The 17,599-nt window shown below is 38.4% G+C and overlaps 1 protein-coding gene across 2 annotated transcripts in view; it reads left to right on the top strand.

The window, feature by feature from the left end:
* The first annotated feature begins 5,084 nt into the window (after positions 1–5,084).
* Positions 5,085–17,599, top strand: part of LOC103133555 (methylated-DNA--protein-cysteine methyltransferase) — a 26,697-nt gene continuing 14,182 nt past the window's right edge. Inside the window, exons 1-2 of one of the 2 annotated variants that reach the window (XM_007545336.2) lie at positions 5,085–5,187; positions 7,397–7,542. In XM_007545336.2, coding sequence (XP_007545398.1) covers positions 5,170–5,187; positions 7,397–7,542 — 164 coding nt within the window. In that variant the 5' untranslated portion in view covers positions 5,085–5,169. Of the gene's footprint in view, positions 5,210–7,396; positions 7,543–17,599 lie in introns of both variants that reach the window. The other variant, XM_016667969.1, reaches the window with a different exon arrangement.

Here is a 17,599-nt window from a genome sequence, read left to right as displayed (position 1 = left end):
CTACAAAAAAGCCAAGTTACAAAAAAAGAAAAAAAGAAAAAGAAAAAACCTTAGTTTTTGGAGACATATATTTTGGTTACATTAAATTAAAATTGCATTTAGAAGAAAAATAGGGGCTCAACAAAGCCTTTGAAAACACCAACCAAACTATGAACTACGGGAGTGGCAACTGTATTGTTTGGTAGTGTTTAGCTACAAAAAAAAAAAAAAGAGCTATTATGTTTTGCAGAATAGAGGGCAAAGAATATTATGAGAAGAACCTGAAGCAGCAAACTAATTTTCCAAATGGACAATGAGCTTTGATGTAACGTCAAATTAGTCACAAAGTGCAGTAAAGTTTGTGTTTCGGAGTGGCCATCACAAAGTCCTGATCTTAATTTCTTACAGCTGAAAAACCAAAGGGCCCAAATTCATGCAAACTATTGTGAGAAGCTTGTTGAGAAACATCGAGAACATTTCTTTCAAGTCTCAGAGAGTTTAAAAGAAAACCACTAAATACTAAAGAAATAGATGGAAACATCAAATTTGAAAACAAAAAACAAAAAGAACTCACTCTTTTTTCACTCTTTTTTACAGTATTACTGTTGATTAACTTCTCTTAAGAGTTTTGTTTGAATGTTTTATTCACAAAGGGGATAGAATAATAAATGAGATTTTAAACATAAAAGCACATAGAACTCTACAAAGCTCGAAAGGTACGCAGTAATACGTGTGCATCAGTTTTATTAGCGGTCCGTCTCGCTGACAGGATCACATGGTTTGAAAATTATTTCATCATGTTTGAGTCCAACAGCGGGGACCACGGAGTTATCTTCTATTTTTGTCCCGCTCAGCCATATATTTCAGAGGCCAGGAACAATGTAGTCTGACAGACATATTCTTTATGAGGGGCTCGTGGTCTCTCTAATTTGACACAGTTGTCAGAGATAAAGCTCCTTAGAGAGTGTGGCCATGCTCAGGGTAAGAATGGGGATTAAATTAACACCCCCACCTTCACATCTTCTGACCCCAATACAGGGGAATAAAACATACACCGTGACTCACTTCAGCACCCAATGTCTGAGTTCCAACTTCACCTATGGGTGTATTTTGATTTTATTACTAAGGAAAGCAATAATACTTGTTCCAACTTCCACACTCCAAGATAAGACAACTTTTAAAAAATTAACAAGATCCTGTGTTAAGATGGATCTTGAATATAGCAAAAAAAAAAACAAAAAAAAAACAATAATAATTGGGGTTTAGGGAGATGCTTTTTATACAAAGAATGTGGTTGTTCATCAACACGCATCTTGGCAATAAATGTGGGTAATAAAAGGAAACAGCTCACATAGCGTAACAATACACCACCTCTCCTTAGTAGCCTCCTATCAAATGACCCGAGCACGTAAAATCAAATCAACACTGGAATGGATCATATCAAATTCTAATGAAAACATAATGTGCTCTTAAAATGTGTGTTGGCTCGGCAGCCAGTCATCCAGAGAATCTTCCCCCAGATGACGTGATGAATAGGGAACACCGTTGGAATATGCATCAAAGTCGAGCTCATGATTTATGTAATAGCAGTCACTTGGACACTGATTAGCTGCTCTGTCAAGCGTGTAATACGAGAGGCACAACCCCTGGTTTATCAGTCATTTATCTGAAGTGCGTCCTGATATTATCACTGGATCCTAATGTCATCATTATGCCGCACAGCATGTGCGGGCCAGTGTGTCAGGGTGCCGGCGACACTGCCTGTCAGGAGTTCAAGCCTCTTCATTTGCAAAAATGCTCAGACATTCATAGCACTGTGTCAACAGTAAAATAGGAAAGACACATCATATCAGAGTCGGAGGGACAGAAGCACACAGGTGTACTAAATAAGTGGGCACTCGAGGGGTACGGAGAAAGTTAGCCGGCGTCTTCGTGGGTATGGAGAAGGCTTGCATGACGATCAGGCTAATTCTTCAGAGAGGAGGGGAATCACAAAGAGCCAACAATAAAAGAACGAAACACAGAGTCTTTCAAGAGAATAAATAGCTTTTAAGCTTTTTCACATTTTATCATGTTAAAAGAATAAACTTTAATTTATGTTTAGGGAAATTTAAATGACACGGCAACACAAACGAGTTCATGATTGTGAAGTAGACAGTAGTGAATGCAGGTGCACTTATAGGACCCTTTTATCAGTGCAACAGCTTACTTTCAAAAGCTGCAGAATTAATTCTAAACAAGATAAATAAAGAAAAAGGTAGTCCCAAGCCAGCAAACATGGAGACGACAGTCCAAAATTGAACTTAATAGTCCGCTTTCAAAAACGTTATGTGTGCCATAGCATTTTGTCACACTGAACATCATATTCCAAAAGAGAAACATGGTGGTGGCACCATTATGCTTTGGGGATACTTTTCTCAGTAATGACATAAAAGTTGGACAGAGATGATAAGAAGATGAATTGCCCTGTAAAAAGACATTGATATGCACAAAAGCTCTCCATCCTACTAAAAAAGATCTTAAGCTTTTTTGTACAGCAAAAGGGCAAAATTTTCAGTGTCTAGCTTTGCTAATCTGACTTACTTCAAAAGAGGTGTAGCTGTTAAAACGACAAAAAAAAACAAAAACAAAAACAAAAAAACAACCTGAGCTGTATTAAACTGTTGCGAGGCATTGTAATAGGGTGCTGTTTTTATGGCTGGATCCTAGTTTGATTTAGTGAAACAGACATAACATTTATGTACCCTTGATATACACAACGAGAAGCCCCAAACCTCCTCGATGTGCAGCGTGAGGCCCAAAGAGCCATTTTTCCTGATTAAAATGCACACTCACACACAAACCACTGCGTGAGAGGATGGTGGTTGTTCCGTCTGTCAGGACGTTCCCGCTCTCCAAGAGAATATCTGATATCATAAATGACTTCAACTCCTCCCACGCCAACATGAGAGAGAGAGGCAGCGAACACAGGAAAAAAGAGAGCAAAGCCATTGACAGGCAGCATTTTTGACTGAGCTGTGACAATCATACGATACAAAGGATGGACAAAACTGCTAATAAACAATTTCTGCCACAATGCCGACAAAAAAAAAAAAAAAAAAAAAAAAAAGGTTAGGGTTGTTATTGTTGCAAACATCTGGGGCAGCACACTAAAAGGAAGCCGTGCAACATATAAGTCTATCAACGCCTCACACAAACAAAAATAGGGAGGGAAACTGAGCAGGAAAAGGAGCTCTTTGACTCCCAAACAAAAGATATCAAGCCCGGCTGCCAGCACAGACAGGGCACCACACCTTGGCAATGATAACACTCACAATCAAAGGAACAGTCGTCATCAATGGAGCCGTGTTTTTAAAGGATATCTAAAAAGATTAAAATATGTCTCGTTATGGAAAACAATTGAGCCTTGAGGTTTTTTTTTATGTCACTCACACGCACCTCAGGCAGTTTGCTTCAATACATACGCACTAAAATATTTCCTGTTTTGATATACAACATTTAGCCTAATTAGAATAAATATAAATAACTTTACACACACACACACAGTGCAAACTGTGCTAATAATCTCTGATGTGTTTGGCAATTTAATTTGGTATTCAAGAAAAATGTTAACAAAAGCAAAATAAACGATTTAAAAAAAAAATATGACACTTTTAAACACATTTTAATTTAATGCATTAAAGCAATCATAAAACATTTAAGAAAAAAAAAAAACACATTGACATAAGATAACAGTCTGGCAACTGAATCAAGTGTCTAAATGATTTCAAACAGTATGGCTCCAAAGATCCAGCAGAGGGGGCTGCTTACTGCAATCATATGCTGATTAATTGAGCTTGATTCTCCCCATGCTGTGAACATAAGTTGTCCCACACTGTAGGCTACATGTTGGTATGTGGGTAAAGGTTACAGAGCTTTATCAGAGTCACCTTTTACCACAGTTAGCCCTTCACATCATTTGTGATAAATGTTAAGAAAACATTGATTTTCTGATTATCCCTCATCAAGCCTATATCAAACTAGGTTATGTTCATTTTTATTAATTGTGCATGTTCCTCTAATTAGCTAATGAGAGACAAAAAGCAGGTTTAGAGTAGAAAAATGCAAATGACTCTTAGAAAATAGCACAAAAAAAGTAAATGGCAAGGCTGAGAATCATCCTTCATTGAAATGTCAGAGATAAATGGCTCAAATGTCACATCAATTAAAACGGGGGACAGTTAGTAGTTCATTAAAGAGAGAGCCATATTGCACCGTCGGGTACCGTTGCCAACCCTTACTATCTGGGGCAGACTGGCAGCGGGTCCAGATGGCACGGAAATCCTCACAGATTTCAAAATGGTCTCTGCAGGGGTGGCGTTTTCTCCCCCTGCTCCCATCCTCACCGCTGAGATGGGGTGTGGGCCACAGGCCCATACCGGCCTACACATTCCAAACGGAGGCATGCAGAGAGCTCAAGGCTCCACAGAAATAAAAATTAACATGGCAGAGGAGAACAGACACTTAAAAATTACATGATTGACACCACACTCTTTTTTTTTATAAGTGCTTTGTATTATCCTGCATATCTTGATCAACACTGCTGCAGGCAGAATGAAGCAAGTTTGTCTACTTTAGACAGTACAAAACTATAATAAAAGTATCAAATTGTGCTGTTTATAATAACATGGTGACTTTATTAGCTAATAATGCATAAGGGGTTATTGGTTATTGCTCTCATATAGATGTGGTTTATCTACAAACACTTTGCCTAGGATTCTAAATCCCTCACAGAGAAGCTGTCACTAGAGATGCAGCACTGTATAAATGTCTTAGATATAAGCAGAGCAACAACTGTGTTTGATATTAATGCTAGAAATATGCATTATTATATATTTTTTTCATGGTGTGTGAACATCAAGCAAATCAAATACATAAATCACTACTATTACAAGTCTTTGGTTTACTGTGGAGCCCCTAAAGAACCCCAAATCCCAACTTGAGACCTATTAGAGGAGTCTTCTATCACATCTATAGAGCACAACTCCGTCCCTGGCAGGGGGTGGAGCGGTGACTTTGTACTGGCCAATTAGGGAACAAGAGCGGACTTTCCCGTGTTGTGATTGGATCGTTGGACCACGCTGCTAGAAGAAATAGGAAGTGTCATTTGTTCACAGGAACGAAGATTGAACATTGCGCTGTAGTCGGAGTATGAAAAAGGCATCAGTTGTAAGCTACAAGACTAATTAATGCAACTAATTGAACTATAACCCTCTTTTAAAAGTAAATTTAGCTCTGCAATTGCTTCTTGTACTAAACATGGTCTCTGTTCGGATTCGGTTAGAAACTTTACTTAATTTTTGGACATTTTAAGCTCGTAGTTAAATTGAAGGTGTGTTTATGAAGGTTTAGGGCAAATACTCACTTCCACAGATTACATTAGATATCTTGCGTGCTTCGGCATAAATTGTGTGATTTATTTATTTATTTTTAAACGGCACATGTTGCATTTTCACACCTGCACAGTCACGGTGAGCTTTCTGCTCAATTAATCACGCAGGTTTGACCAGGAGCTAGTCTAATGAGAAACCAGTCAAATGATTGACGAGCATGAGGAGTCTGCCAGCCATTTTTTAACAACACAAGCTGCTTATTGTTTGTTGTTCCTCACCGTGAAAAGCTGGGTAAACATCAAACATCCGAGCAGTCACTAAGTAGACCGAGTGTTACTGCGCCGAAATACGGCAGCACCAACAACACGAAGGACATTATTTTTTAATCAGCGCAGGCGATTAGCAAAGACCATTATTGCCAAAGTCCATTATTCCATTTTGCGAGTCTATTTGCTAAATGGCAGACGGTGTGTCCAACGCTTATCCAAAGTGCACTGTACCATTGTTTGGCTCAGAAAATTTCTCGCCTTTATTGTCAGTTCAGGCAAACCCCTAATGAATACAGTGAGAGCTGCAAGAGTAGAAACAAGAAAGTTGAAGCAGACGCATTTGTGATCACATACCATGACAGATGTGCTGGTAGTGGTGTGCGTTTGTGTAGTGGGGGTGGGGAAAAGAGGTAATCTTAAAATAAAACAAACAGACTTTTAAACCTAAATAAATAAATAAATAAAAATACTAATCAGTGCAAAAAAAAAAAAATATATATTGTTGTCTTTCAGTTAGTGTTTTTCTATTATCACCCGGCGGTTCACATAACAATAATAAAAACAGCCTTGAAATTGTTGAAGCTCACACTCTCAAAATCAGTCAATTGCTTGTGCTGCCTGACTAACAGTGCATAGCTTCCCAAAATTTTGTTTGCTGTCCCAAAAGACAAAGACTTTGAGAGACAAGTATGGTCGAGGTTGGAATCACAAACAAGATCTTTTTTTTCCCAAGCTAAGAAAAAAAAAATAGTAATGTTTTAGGATAAGCATTGCAACTAAAAAAAAAAAAAAGTAAAAATAATTTCAACATATGAAAGGTGTTTTAGTATCATATCAACAAATAGTGATATATTGCAGGGCAATTTTGTTTTATATACAAAAGTATATATTTCTTTTGTGTATAAATCTATTATTCAATGCAATCAGTGCATTCATCAAAATTAAGCAGTGCAACCGGGATGTAGAAACTATGCATAATTTGAGTTTAATCATATTCTGAAGCATATGTTTATATATTTAATTTAAGGTTTAAATTATGAAAAAAAAAATGTATGTACAGCTTTGTTTTTTAAATGCTGAGAAGTTGAAAGCAAATGATAAGTATTTTTTGTATCATTTCAACTTTTCACATCAAGGTTCTTGGAAGTAAAGGTTGCTTGCAGTCAATGTGACCTTTATTTATTATAACCCCCATCTCTCAAAATCTCACATATAACATAGTCAATCATCTCTCAGTCCCTCAAAGTAAAAATAAAAAAGGAACTGCTGTCTGGTTATTGCCAGTATCCATCTCAGTCGTCAGAAAAGCTGCACGTTTTTGCTGTTGTTAAGGGCTGGAAACCAGAATCCCATTGGAGTTGCACCCCAAGGAACAAATTTAATGCTAGAAAAACATCCCGGCCATCAACCAAAAATGACGGATTGAAAATAATGTCGAGCTATCTTGGGAATCCCCCACCAGACAAGGGAACAGACTGCATTGTTTTTCTCATTTATGTGATATATAGAACAGAAAGAGAGGAAAAAATGGGCGATTTATTGGTTAGATAGGCGTATTCTATTCCATGCACAAAAGAAATATTTGAGAATAATGCGGGGATCAAGTCGCATCATGACATTGTTGGAAGGCTAGGTGTTCAGATATGCAAGTCATCTTCTGTTGGTGGCCTGCTTGGTTTTCAATAGATCACTCAATGCAAATTTTCCATGGAAAATTGTGAAAGTTGCCGCACGAATATGTCAATAAGTGCGGTGTAATTTGTTCTTCATCGGCAGGGCAGCGAGATGAAGAAGCAAGAGGAGAGCCGGTGCACTCAGAAGACCATCTCATTGCTGAGCCCCCTGGGGACGATCCAAGTCAGTGGATGTGAGAATGGTGTGCACACCATCCAGATCCTAATGGATGTCGCACCTGCTGAAAGGTACTGTACAACAGCCGGGCTGGTGACGTGATAAACAAAGGTGTGAAATTTACAGGCAGACAGAATCCACTCCTGTGATGGAGTGCCACCATTCCTCATTGGAAGCAGGGCATTTTTGTAGATCCCACAAGAAATATCCGGGAGAAAGTTGGGCAAATATGAGCAGGCTCTAGAAATATGAGGGGCACTAGAATACTGTTGGGCTCGAAATTAGATTTCTGATGGCATGTGGTTGTGATTCTTCCTGCAGTATATTTGAAATTTCAGAAAAATAACTTGTTTATTACCCTCAAGGGAGTTGATTAGAAATGATGTCTGGGAGGTCAGCTAAGGCCACAGGGAGTGTGGACTGTTCTCTCCTGTTTCTTTATGTTTCATTCAAGTTGTATGCAGTAGTTTGGAGTGTCAACTGACACTCAGAAATGTATTATGTGGTTGCATTTCATGGCCTTCCCATCCCTCAAAATTGTCAGAATATAGACATTCTTACTGAAGCGACTGAAACTGATTAAAGTCAGCACTAATAGGTACTTATTCCTTAGTTTTAAAGGTCCACGTCCTACATCTTAGATTAGTTTTGATTAGATTGAAATTAAATATCCATGTTTCAAAGATTCACATTTGATAAACTTGAATGATTTGGGAAATTAAACCATTTCAAATGCATCGGGATAAGAAGTTATCCCTTTCAAAATGTCCGTTTAAATTCTAATTTATGGAAACCCATTAATGACCTTGTATATTACACCTCAACATGTGTTTCCTCCTCGACTGTCTGCTATTTCCCAAAATTCATCAAGCAGCAAAAACACTCCACTTGTTGTTAATGAGTTGAAGTGAGAAAATTAATAATAAGGAATTTTGATTATGGAAGATGTCCTGTAACCATGCGCGGGCACCTTTCTCCGTCGACTTGCGAACGGGGTTTAATTTGTGCGTTCAGGTTCAGTAGGAATATGCAAATGAATTTAATGATTCGCATCACTAGATCATTTCTCAGTTTAATATCATTTGCGATGTCGGTCATAAGTGGGAGCGATCGCATCACTGTCTATATGTTCTCCAAGGTGTGAGCAAGAAATCGTTAGGAAAATGTTTAGATCTTATCTTGGCCAGTAGAATATGCTGTTAGTGTTGTAGGAGATGGCGAAGCAGAGCCACCTCAGATATGTTGAGTTACTCTATGTAAACAGGCATTAAGGGAGGCGAGATAAAGTGACAAAATACCGGCTTATCTTCGCAACCGGCTTTCCATGTAGATCTCAGAAAAGCCTGGCTGTGGCTGTAATAGTTCAGATCAGGCATTTCCATTGATTTATTTATGACATACTAAACAAGGCTCTTCCCAGCTTTGGATGTGGTGTTGCACAGGCTTAGGAAGTCACTATGATAAATGACCTCTAAGAACATATTTTGGATAAGAAAATAGATAACATCCATGCATAAAACAAAGAGAGACCTACAGTGCATTTACTGGTTTACAGAACCGTGTATGTGTTTTTTGTGTGTGTGTGTGTGTGTGTGTGTGTGTTTTTTGTGTGTGTGTGTGTGTGTGTGTGTGTGTGTGTGCGCGTGTGTGTGTGTGCGTCTTGCCATGGCAGCTAAATCAACACCATGGTGGGTCTGAATCCCTTGCAGTGTCAGGTCAGATTTCTTCTACCAAACAGGAAAAGTGACATATTTGTCCTGTTGCATAATTGACTCTGTTAATTTAACAACTGTATCTGATTAAAGCAATTAAGTGGACAGGCTACCACAGTAATAAAGAGACAATCGGGACCCCAATTTTATACTCTTATGCTGCCATTTTGTTTGTACCTGTAAAAAACGTTGTTCATACCATATACCTGAAATACTGAATGCCTTTTTTAAAATTATTTTATTATTTTTTTATTTATACTCTTGTTAAATTGTCATAAATATTAAGGATGCTGTTATGTGGAAGTATAATTAGGATAGACAGGACTTAATTACTTATTATTACTTATTATTTGTACTAGAGTTATCAAAATAATCAATATTTTCATACAATAAACATAGAAAGCAATTCTTTAAGGATACTCAGTTTCATCAAAAGCTGTAGAGACACATTTCCAACTCCCAAAGTTGGAATTGAGTAGGAGCTGGTGACGTAGCAAATATGCTTGGATAAGAGTCTTTTTGACTATCATTAGCTGAAAAGGCAAAGCGTTGTCCTGAGGTATTTTGTGGCAGATGAACAGGAAAAGGCAAAAAATACCAACAAGCCATGACGCTTTGCTGCAGAGCAGGAACTACAAGAGCCTCCTAAAGGCCAAAACTCTGATGTTGGAGAAAGATTAAAAAAGTTCAGTAATGCTACGTATCTGCAACAATGAAGGAGTGAACATCCCTGATGGCATAACCTAGTATTGTTTAAAATATTAGCAACATGCCGATAGCATGTATGTTTTACATCAGATTGTGTCTCCCCATTGAGATGTGTTTCCCACCACACAATGACTCCATCCTACCTTGTGCATAGTTTCGTACCCAGTGGAGTGGTTGAGCGAGAAATAAAAGTCAAACCGACCAGTTTACGCCCATCTGGAACTCCTTTGTTTCAGTTGTAAACGAATTAGCAGCTAACAGGCTAAAAATAAACAGCAAGCTTAAAGAAATGTTAGATCCAGATTGAACCAGACATTTTAAGTAAAAACTAATAAGAGCTTGTGGCAACTAACCATGCCGAGAGAAACTGAACAAGGTTGTTGAATTAGGATCAGATCCTTGGTTAGATCAAATGTGCACATTCCATAGAACAAACAAACAAAGAAACAAACAAAAACTTCTATTAAATATTATCTCTTCTTCTGTTTTTCTAAACAGGAAAGTCACATTTTTAAGTGTTTATTTTCTAAGTAAATGTTAAATTACCTATTGCCTAATGGTTTTGTCCTAATTAATCCAATATTGGCCCTACATATAACTTTTATTTGTTAGAAAGAATACAGCAACACCTCGTACCAGAAAAGTAAGGTACAACATAGTGAAAAAAAAAAGTTAGGTGCTGATCCGTTTGTCTCTTTGTATGATGCCCTTTTTTTGGGCACGAGTTGGAGCTGACCCCCGCAGGACATTTCGTAACCACGATACCTGCTTTGAAAACCATCAATTGGAGTTCGTTTTCTGTGACCTACTCTTAATCTGCTGTAAAGAAATGTGCAGTCAACTCACCCAAGGATCAACACCAGAATAAATTAAAATTAAAATATTCGCGAGATTTAAAATAGGTGCTGTTTTGAATTGGTGATGAGCCATACCAGCAACAATGGTAAACAAAGGAAAGCAAATAGGACAATTATAAAAGAGGAAAAATAATAAGATGAGGGTAATACTTTCAAGAATACTTTTTGGTGTTGGAGCAGCTTGAGCACAAATAGAAAAAAGCATTTCTGGCATTGATAGATGGATATTGATAAATGCCATTATACCTACCTAAACGCCCTTGAAGTATTGCTTACACACCGTGACCGTCAGCTCTTTATAATAGAAATGTCTCAAGCCCCTTTTGCTTCCTAACTGATCTAAGAAGCATTTCCTGAAATCAGCCTCCTCTGCCAGTCTAACGACAGCCCTGAAGGCGCCATCAGATGAACAAATTCATTACATCTCAACAACCCCTGTTGGGGCCTTAACACACCAGCCTTCCTTTTAACCATTTTTACCCCTTTTTAGTTTGTAGCATTGCCTCGGCAGTCACAGAGAGAGAAAAAAAAAAAGGTTTGCATTTTGTTTACAGGAGATTACTGCTATCTGAAATATGATTCTTCTTGCCTCATTCGCACAGAGCACAGACATGCAATACAGAGGAAATCATGGAGCACTTTTTTATTAGGGTGAAAAATGAAAAAAGGTCTGGACTCCTGCCCCGAGACATTTTGTGAGCATATTATTTTACAATGCTTTGATCAATTTGTCTGTCAAGCTGGCTGAGATGTGGGGGAGTGGGAAAAAAGCAATTTAGCTTGTGAGGTCCTCAATAGAAATGTACTGCAGGAGCCGGTGTATGACATGTTGCATTAGAACCTGAGTAGCCTTTATTGCCTGATAATGTCGCAAGGCAATGCTGATATCAATCACCCTTTAACAGCCGTATGTGATGTGTTTTTATGAAAAGAAAAAAAATAAAGTATGAAGCATTTCTTGGAAAATAATTGATTTAATTCTGAGCTGGGGGAGTTCTTGTTTTAACGACATAAAAATGTTGGGAAAAAAAACAAAAAAAAACTGGCACAAAATGTGTTAGAAGCTAAAAATTGTTAAGAGCAAGCTCTTTGCATAAGCCTCTATAGAAAATTGTAATTAATTTTACACGGATAAACACTTCTCTCTCATTTGCATATAGATATAAACAATATATTTGTGCATGCGAATTCCCTGCACACTCAGGTCATGTGATCAGCCTAAAATCCTAAGTGGCTAAAACCAAAATTATCATTATACTTACCAGGCCATAAATCCCCACCACCAACCCCCACACCCCCTTTTTTTCTCTGACACAAAGCCTTATAAATCTGTGTCTGATTTTTTTCACATTGCACATTGTTTTTAGTTAATGATTTTCATCTGTTTGTTGTTGCTGTGATAGCGGGGAAATGTACCATATGCTCCGGCAAAAGACAAATGATTAGCAAATGAAATTCTGGACAGCTGTCTGACTGAAAGCGTTTGGTTGATAGCATTCTGCTACCATAATTAGCTTAAGCTTTGGGTTAATTAACTTTCTACCTGGATATGCATAATAATAGCATTCTGTAGAAAGCCAAGGAGCTTTCCAGTATATCAGCTGCAAAGGCTTGCTTTTTTTTTTTTTTATTTTGCATTTCGGCGGCATATTTCAATTTCAAGAGGCGATTTAGCTCGGGAGCATCGTCAAATATTGTAGATTTTACTCCCCAAGCCAGATAATTCTGAAACAATAGGAGTGCATTATGTGGCAGAAATGCCATTTCTGAATGCAATTAAAGAGGATGAAAGCAATCACAAATTTTTAAACGCCTTTGTCTAGCATGAGGCCTACTTAAAAAAAAAAAAAAAATAACCATCAAGAGGAGAAAAGAGGCAGGAGAACCCCCAAGTCCTGCTATAAGAGGCCTTTGAGACTGAAGTGAAGTACAACAGTAATTAGTCTTTTGTATGAATTTGCTGGCCATGGTCATGATTAGCTAAGCATATGAGAGGACTGCAGGACTGCACTGTTCTTAAGGAGGAGGGTGTTAAAGTCTATTTATCACCAGTTATCCTCACAGCTTTCCATTATCACCGACAACACTGGATGGGGCCTGAGAACAGCCTAATTGTTCTGAGGTGGAGTGTTTTTGTGTCAAACCCGTCACCCCAGTCGCATTGGCATTCATAAGCAGCCAGACATTTTCCATCTACCCTGCTCTAATACCCAAGCTGTCACAACAGCTTTTACACACTACCACTGCTGGTGTGAAATATCTGAGGTGATGCATTTATCGTTTTTCTCACACTCGTGTTGTGTTGTGAATCAATGTCCTGCTTTGCGCTGAATAGCGGTATGGTAAATGTGTTTCCCTGGTTGGGGTCTGTTTACATGATGTGCTCACACGTCGAGGAAACCATAACCACAACTTATTTTCCACTACGGTTCCTTTCTGCATCTGTTCTATTTAATTTGACCAAAGGCTTTGCCAGACCAATTTTAGGATGTGCTGTGTCCTGGTAAACTCCCTTATTAGATTTCAACCAAATGTCGCAAACAAGTCCCTGAGATCCACTTGGAAAGATAACGAAGAAAGTCTGAGCTTGGAATGAAGATTTAAAGGAATAAGCAGAGACAAAAGAATTGTGTACAGTATTGTTCTTTGCGGTAGAGAAACCAGAAGTACCATCATTGTGAATATGTTGCTGAAAATGGATATTATTATGGCAATATCAGTTACAGTTGACCCATTTTTGAAATTTTTTTTTTTTCTTCCTTTTTTTAAATATGCTTTTGCAATTTCCACCGCAGTCTCTGTTAGCTTACAAGTTCCTAGGGCAATAAAAAATACACACAGGGTGTGGTCATTGAGGGAAGTTAGGGTCCAATCCCCTGGCCAAATACATTATTGATATACACAGGGTCAATGAACGACAGTTGAACTCTCATAACTTACTGAGCTACAAGCCAAACGCATTCCTTTGCGGTTGCAGTATTGCACACATTGATATTGCGATGACAACTGTGATGTGATATATTGTGCAGCCCAAATATTAAATAAGAGTAATATTGTAACTGTAAGATCATCTTGTATTTTTTTACAATACAAAAAAAAATACAAGACTTCTTTTTTTTATTGAAAAAGTCTTGGAGCTGGTGGCTTAGACCAAAAATATATATTTTGTGAATCTGCTGTCCTCTGCCGTGTTTTTGCTTGTGCACTGACACTTTTCTGAATTTAGAGTACATGGATAAAGCTAAAATATTGGAATAGATATTTGATTTTAAAAAGTGTGTGCATATCACTAGACCCAAAATACATGCACTGAGAAGGGTATACATAATTTTTCAACATGCCACCAGAGCTAATTTTACTCCGTCTGACTTGGGATAACACAGACAAGTGAGTGATTGGTGTTGAAAAATGCTGACAAACCTTTAGTTCACTCCATCTTCTTTTCTCCATCATCACATCAGCTTAACACAGAAGCTTAATGTTCCCTAAAAGGCAGACTAGCGATAGCCGGGAGTCCCCTCTGGTAAATTTATATTTAAAAGTAGCTGCTATATTTGGACATTTTGGTTAGGACTTTATGAACTTTATTATTTCATTTTTCACCTTTGTCTAGCACAGTCTTTCTTTGTCTAAATACACTTTTGTGTGCTAAATAAACTGCTTACATTTGCAACTAAAATGCTTCGTCATACAAACCGCAAACTGCTGAAATATTGAATGAAATCATCAATAAAGCAGTGGGGAGACTTTTTGACGTACTCCCTTTAGAAAAGATATATGAATTATTCATTGTGTAATGATATTCAGATGATTTTTTTTTTTTTCTATTTTTATGACCGCCTCAGAATATTGTTTTGCATGTTTTGAAGTGTAGTACTCAGCTGCGTATTCATTAAGGTGCTGCTCCCACTGGCCCTTGGACCCATCTGTGCTCTATGTTTGTGCCCCCGTCTCCTGGGATCCTCCCAATCAGGCTGCATGTGCCATTTCCTGTGTAAACCAACACCTGTGCAACACACTACCTGTAAACCGCCCCACGCAGACGAGACACTGACATTCGCTCTGATAAAATTCTGCAAATGTTGTGGTTTTCCAAAGCAGAACCTCCAGGGTGAGCCCAGAAGCCAAATGAGAGTTGCCGCTCAGAACTAAAAGCAGCTCCTGCAGTTTTTGTTCCCCCTCCCTTTTCCCCGCTGTCGACCGTGAAGTTTCTCCAACATAAGGCAAGTTTGTTTTAGAACTTGATTGGATTCTGTATCTGCAACGCACAGAAGTGTATAGCGTGCGACATACCACGCAATATGCAGAGAGATGATTCCGCTCTGACATCTTGGAGAGGAGTACGAGTCAATTATGCCCAAGTGTTGTTATTGCTTATCTTCCTGTGGCACCAAACAAGGATTTAGTCAAGGATTTAGGGGTGAGGGGGCGGCGGTGGGGATCATGGTAAGCGGTTCACAACAAAACACTCAAAACTCTTGGGAGCGGGCACTGATTTAAAAATAAATTACAGAAGACGAAGCGCTAACACTCAAGGGCCCTCAACAGTGCTGGCGTACACAGGTGAAGATTAGCCTCCTCCCTAATCAGAGGAACAAGGCAGTAATTTGCTCTGAACACAGACAGTAATTAGGACTTGGTGACACTGGATTCCCATAATGCCTTTGTGCTTGACGTGGTCAAATTTTGACAGAGGCTATCCATGCAGGGTCACTGTCCCCTCAGTCTCCTGGCCCTCTTCAGCTGAGTCTCTAAAAGGTCCCTGCAGTTACAGGGGATCCCTAATGTACTTTATGCCTCCCTCACTGGCTCCTTACCATTCGGGTAATTGGAATCTCTTACTGTGGCACTTGAGAATAGAGGCTAAAAACGCTATTTGAAACTGCTCAGTACTCTGTTGTAGATAAACATTGCAGCGTTGGGGTGTGGATACACTACATAATGGAGTAAGAGTTAAGGCTCTGGTAATACATGCCTTCACTGACTCCTGTGGCTAGCCAGCTGGGAGAAGACCTAATTGTTGTGTGCTTTGTTGCCTGCTCTGCAGTATTTCACCACCACCTTTATGTATTGGATTGAGCGCGCGGCCTCTTCCGTGGACATTTGCTAATAAGAGTTGCTGGATATCAGGAGAGCAGTTTATCTGGCCTAGTTGTTTTTATTTCGAAACAGCTGAGCACAAAACGTTCTCTCTTTCTCTTTCTCTCTCTCTCTCTCTCTCTCTCTCTCTCTCTCGTAGCAGAATAGGAAGCCTTCCTTAAAGCTTACCAGTACTGAGATAGGCATCTGATCTCAAATGGTTGAACGCCCTGCATCGAGCAAGTGGCTTACAATTGTATCACACCCTCTTGCTCAGAGACCATCAGGATCTTGACATTCATAGAGACATGCTGTATTTTTTCTCCCTTTTTAGACAGTCATTTTAGGCTTTTTTCATGCTCTCTTGAGTCTTTGACGTCTCTGAGTTAAGTATCTGCAGCTATAAGGCTGAGGAAAAATATTGAACGGCTCTTGGCCTTTTCTATTTCATCCTCTGACCCGCCATGTTACCCATGATCAGTGAAGGAGAACTCTGGCAGGCTGTGTCAAAAGTGACAGCCGATCGAGTCGGGATGAGCGCCATCACGCTTCAGAGGATGGAGGCTTCACTTTGGAGTTTTTCCCCTTTTTTGTGCGATACACCATTACACCCTTCGCCAGATTCCTTTCAATTAGATCCTGTGGTTAACCTGTTTCATTCTTACGTCTGTAGCTGATAGAAAAAGTCTTACTGAAGTCTTGTGCAAGTGGAGATGCTTCAAGGAAAACTGACAATTTTAATGCCAAATATTCTTTTTTTCACCTTTTTCTCATTGTTTCATTGATTGATGGAATAACCTTCAACATTACATAAATGCTCAATTCATTCTTTATATTAGAGTTGGAAAATAGGTGGAACTCCAGATGACTCCCACTTTACGCAACAATGATTTATGGTAATTGGAAATTGATTGTGACAGGAGCACAGTATTAGAAATTTTCTCAAATCGCTATCTCGTATCAGGGGAAATATTCTTTTTAGTGCAGCAGATCCTCTGCTAGTTTGGAATTAGTTTCTTATTTCCTTACCTGTGATTGAATAGAAAATGGCCAAAGGACACTAAAGAAGTATGATTTATGCAGTCAAAAGATAATGAAAGAGCAGTTCTACTTTAACTTTGTTTGTACTGTTTATTTCAACTGAAATGCAATTATTGAAGCATTTTTTTTAATCACAATCAAGCGCAAGCTTGTTACCAATATCAAGGTACACCAAAATATTAAACAGTTTCCAAACTGCTGAAGTTTTCTTTCATGCTAGTCTTTCTTGCATCATTCCTACATGTTGAAGTCATTTTAATGAGATGTCAGAAAATATACTGATGTTAACGATGATTTTTTTGGCATGCATGGTGCAGCATCACTCCACCCTCCCCCACCCCCCACCTGTTGCTTTGCATTGCTGGTCAGCTGGTCAAAGGATGGCTAGTTTATTTTTTCAATGGGTTACAAAGAATTCATATTGGGCAGTTTGTAAATACTTCCTTTCTGAAAAACACAGACAGTTATGGTGTACAAACTGCAGAAGGACCACCACTTAACCCTGTTTATAAAATCATCATAGTTTACAATTCCATTGTATTTTATTGCAATGAGATATTAACATCTATAATTAGTTGTATTTAACCAATAAATATGAAATATGAAACAAGATAAAGTTATGCCCTTCTCAATCACAATTAAATAATATATGTTTTGTCTTTAAAACAGTTACATCCCCCTTACAATTGCTGTCCAACTTCTCCATTAAAAAAAAAAAAAAAAATATATAT

Source organism: Poecilia formosa, unplaced genomic scaffold (genome assembly GCF_000485575.1).
Source record: "Poecilia formosa unplaced genomic scaffold, Poecilia_formosa-5.1.2 Scaffold12, whole genome shotgun sequence".
Classification (NCBI taxonomy): domain Eukaryota; kingdom Metazoa; phylum Chordata; class Actinopteri; order Cyprinodontiformes; family Poeciliidae; genus Poecilia; species Poecilia formosa.
Note: the sequence above shows the minus strand (reverse complement) of the source record. Positions and strands in the feature narration are given on the sequence as shown.